General features: G+C 33.9%; 3 protein-coding genes across 3 annotated transcripts; 1 reads left to right on the forward strand and 2 right to left on the reverse strand.

Annotated features, from left to right (window-relative positions):
• Positions 1–157: 157 nt before the first annotated feature.
• Positions 158–1,561, reverse strand: LOC105315527 (thiamin pyrophosphokinase 1-like). Its single transcript, XM_011410210.2, has 8 exons — positions 1,517–1,561; positions 1,358–1,447; positions 1,243–1,315; positions 1,017–1,089; positions 885–968; positions 691–831; positions 417–528; positions 158–377 (listed from the first exon to the last, which is right to left on the reverse strand). Exons 1-8 carry the CDS (start codon positions 1,545–1,547, stop codon positions 229–231), a joined length of 753 nt encoding a protein of 250 aa, XP_011408512.2. The 5' UTR covers positions 1,548–1,561; the 3' UTR covers positions 158–228.
• Positions 1,562–1,653: 92 nt separating this feature from the next.
• LOC100641611 (ragulator complex protein LAMTOR4 homolog) lies at positions 1,654–2,368 on the forward strand. The gene is made up of 4 exons (XM_003391313.3): positions 1,654–1,695; positions 1,759–1,833; positions 1,950–2,073; positions 2,129–2,368. The coding sequence occupies exons 1-4, from the start codon at positions 1,693–1,695 to the stop codon at positions 2,209–2,211; spliced, it is 285 nt and encodes a 94-aa protein (XP_003391361.1). The 5' UTR covers positions 1,654–1,692; the 3' UTR covers positions 2,212–2,368.
• Positions 2,369–2,466: 98 nt separating this feature from the next.
• LOC100641739 (disks large homolog 3-like) lies at positions 2,467–4,175 on the reverse strand. The gene is made up of 6 exons (XM_003391314.3): positions 4,123–4,175; positions 3,977–4,078; positions 3,290–3,462; positions 3,130–3,239; positions 2,989–3,080; positions 2,467–2,938 (listed from the first exon to the last, which is right to left on the reverse strand). The coding sequence occupies exons 1-6, from the start codon at positions 4,157–4,159 to the stop codon at positions 2,832–2,834; spliced, it is 621 nt and encodes a 206-aa protein (XP_003391362.2). The 5' UTR covers positions 4,160–4,175; the 3' UTR covers positions 2,467–2,831.
• Positions 4,176–4,240: the final 65 nt, after the last annotated feature.

Here is a 4,240-nt window from a genome sequence, read left to right on the forward strand (position 1 = left end):
TAATTATGATGATAGAGCTGATGATGATATTTCAATGCAAGTATGTGAACCATATGAAATTCACAAGGCAAAACAAAGTGAAGAGAATGAAAGAGTTTATGATGAATGTCAAACATCACCTGAAGATGTTTATGAACGTATGCCACAATAAAAGGAATTAGAGCAACTTAACATAGAGTAACTGTTGAAACGTTTTTACTAGTTTTAGTGTATCAATTTGTATTATAGTTATACATTACATAGTTTGTGTGAAAAAGAGAATACAACTTTATGAGTGCATTTAATAGTCACAGTGTAGTCTTGTGGATGCGGCACAAGATCTGATTTTAGTAAATTACATGTACTGATCAATCCTCCTATCTTCATTTCTTCTCCATCTAAAGAGAGAGTATATTAATAGAGAGACTTATACTTACCAAGATTCCATTCCAGTCCAGTGGTCCAACATTGATCACATGATTCTCCTAATGGTATTATGCCACAATGACCTTCAACCAATTCTCTCTTCAAATGAATAACATTCTTACCCTATGAAAACATCAATTGTTGACAATATAACATCAAAAGTACATGTATTTAAGTGTCTAGTTGGCCACAAAGTTTTGACACATGTGATTTGTTGTTGTTGTGTGTGGTTATGCTTATTGACTCCATGCAAGCATTGCTGGGTTTGTTATGATCAATCCTTACAGGATTCAATAGCATTAAAATTGAGTCTTCAGTTACAAGATATACTCTTTGATTAGCAGCTGCTTTGTAAAGCTCGTGTACATTCCCAAGCATTTGATCAAATCTTCCCCACATTCTGTTTAAAACATACACTGTAGCACACTAGAAAAGCATATAGAAATTAATGACAACATTATTGGATAGTTTTAGTCTACCTCTGGCTTTTCTGTTGACAGGTAAGTTAATGCTTTGCTGAAGTCAGTACTGTCTTGATCATGTTTCCTTATGATCTCTGATTTCTAAAATTATAATATTATTTAACGATTCACTATTAATATACTTAATACTTTTGATTCATAATAGTCTCGTACATCAGGTCGTATTGAATCCATATCTCCAATTATAACGTCTGGAATAAAACTATACAATATTGAAATTAATAGGAAAAAAAATTTCCACCAAACAAAGGCAAAATAATAATTATTTGTTATCATTGAAAGTGAAATTAGAATCAAAGGAGGCAAGGTTTGAGCCCCACCTTCTTTAAGCTGCATGTAATAAAACCAACTTTACTTTACTCTATGTTCCTCAGTTAGTGTATCATGCAGTGAGTTAGAGCCACCATCAGCACACACTCTAAAAGCAACTACAAGCAAAAGATATTAATTTTGTATAATTTTATGCCTACATTTCTTCCAGTTTTTAAGTAAAAAATTCTCCAGTGGTCCTAAAGAAGACCCATTGTTCAATAAGAGCAGAGCCTGCTTCTCTTCTGTGCCTATTCAAACAATAAATTGACCTGCACTATCACTACCTACAGCAAGGAACAGAAAACAAAGAGACTGACCTTCACCAATATGCAGAGGTGAATACTCCATATTTTTACACCGGAAGTAAATCTGCATTTTATCACGCACTTCCGGTTAGTTTTACACATCCGGCCGGTTTCATTTCACTTCCGGTTTGATTCTTCGTATACTAAAATAATTTTTCCGTTTACCATCGTAAACTTGTTGAACAAAAATGGTGAGATCTTTTTATTTCCATGATAATAATACAATATAATTCTTTGTTCCTTCTCTCAATCAGGCTTCTACTAACCTAGATACCATTCCAGGTCAGCGTGGATCCCTCGTAATAGCAGAGGACGGGGCCATCATTCAGGTAAGCAAATAACAGAGATTGGGCGGAGGATTGGAAATACATGTAGTTTGATAAACAAGCTACTTTGATAAATAACATTCTCAATAATTATTATTTGTATTCTTATGCTTATACAGTCTAATGGTGAGCTACAGAATGACGAGAAGACAGCTGCCATTATGTTACAGATGATGAAGAACAGTGTCAAATTGATAAAATCAGTTAACGGAGAGAGGAAGAGTAATGTTCAGCGATTATCAGGTAAAGAAATGCAATGAAATACTTACAATTAATGATGTATCTTTCATTTCTTTAGTTGCTTATAAGAATTATTCATTGGTTGCTTCAATTTGGAATCACAAAGTTTACGTCGTCAAGAGAATCAACCCAGAAACATGAATGGATCTTTATGGACTTTGTGGGTGTGGTTTTGTGTTTTATATACGAAGTAACTCTTTAAACCGTTGTATTGCTCCTGTGACATACAATTTGCTGTTTATTATTAATTAAGTTTTGTGTTTTGATCTATGGAAGGATATTGATATGTATCAGAAAATATAATAAAAATTTGGGGTCGTTTCAGAGCCATTTTTTGAAAAAAAAGAGAAGCAGCAGTTATTAGATAATGGCACCAAGTTATGTACTAGCTGGTAAGAGCCTGATAGAAATAATTGCACAACAACTTTATTTCCTAGCAATACATAAACAATAATAGTAGCAATAATAACAACAACAGTAAATAATAATAATAATAATAATAATAATGTCAATTAAAAAGTATCACATTGTAACTTGCATTAGACATGTTCAGAGAAGAAAATGGAGGGAAAAAAGAAAATGTATAAGCACAACTTGAAGCAGCATATAATAAAGAACTGCACAAATAATAATAATAATAATAATAATAATACTTAATAATATACCAGTCTGCAGGGCGGATCTTAATTAATAGTAATAATAATGTTAATAATTGTTAATAATAATTAACTCTACAGCTGCTAGATGGTAGCTCCACCCACTCATATCTCTTCGCTTGACGTGACCCAAATGAGGTCACTCGAGTTATCATGAATCACTTGCTTCACTTTATCGTAGATCTCTTCCAGAGAAGAACCTTCAACTACAGCTGCAAAAAAAAAAGAAATTTAAAAGAGATTTTATTTATTATTTATTTACCAGTAAATGAGTCAGCAAAATCCTGCTGTATGCCCCGCCCCTTGTCATAAATAACTTGAGCATTTTCATCACTGATGCGAGGCTGGGCTGACCTATTATTAAACATATAATTGATGGGTGTGGTCAACCACACCCACTCACTTGATGACGTTAGGACCGTCCGGTTGAATGCAAATGGCAATTGGAAGGAGATCGGCCAAATGGAGACGCTTGATAGCATAACCACTCACACCAAGGATACAGTGTTTGTTCTTAAAAATAGAGGAAACAAAAATAATAATAATAATAATAATATGGTTACCTGTTCAGCGACCTCTCGCACAGCTTGTATGCTGGTACCATAAAGGTTGTCTTTGTATCGTCCTGCCTCAATGAATAGGTGGGCTTGGATGTCTCTCTCCATCTGCTCAACGCTTGTAACAAAATGATAATCACGCCCGTCTACTTCACCTTGACGAGCTTTACGTGTTGTATCTGGAGAATGGGAATTCAAATGAGCATCTTAATCTTTCAAAGTTGCTCCAAAATCAAGCTAAAGCCCCTGTACTATAATACAGGGACTCTGGCTAAATTTCATCAAAAATAAAAAGTAGAGATTTTTCTATTTTTATAATTTTTCCTGATGCGTATACATGCTCTTATGTTGTGTAGAAAGTTTGAACCAATTCCAATCAAGTCTAGATTTTTTTACAAATTTTAAAAGTTGCTCCAAAATCGGGCCAAAATCCCTGTACTATAGTACAGAATCTCAGGCCAAATTTTGTCAAAAATGAAAAGTAAAAAATTCTCCATTTTTATAACTTTTCCTGATACATATACATGTTCTTATGTTGTGTATAAAGTTTGAGCCAATTCCAATCACATTTGGATTTTTTACGAATTTTTAAAGTTGCTCCAAAATCAGGCCAAACTCCCTGTACTATAGTACAGTGAGTTTCATCACAAACGGCTAATCCTGATAGGCTGATACAGTACATGATATACTTACGTGGTACACAGCCAGCAAACTTCTCAGGGAAGTCATTAACTAGTTTATCATTAATGTCCTCCTTCAATGGGCCCAATACAATGACTGGCCTAGCGTACCCTCCTATTAAACAAATTCTAATTAATGCCCACCTACACATCACTTACTCTTCTGTAGTGTGACCGGTTCATAAAAACTCAACATTTCCTCATCTACAGTGAAATGAAAACGGTTAATTAATTATGAATTATTTGAATTATTTAGAGGATAAGTGGCTAGAAAATA

This window comes from Amphimedon queenslandica, unplaced genomic scaffold (genome assembly GCF_000090795.2).
Source record: "Amphimedon queenslandica unplaced genomic scaffold, v1.1 AMPQUscaffold_9768_Cont18046, whole genome shotgun sequence".
NCBI classification, from domain to species: Eukaryota; Metazoa; Porifera; class Demospongiae; order Haplosclerida; family Niphatidae; genus Amphimedon; species Amphimedon queenslandica.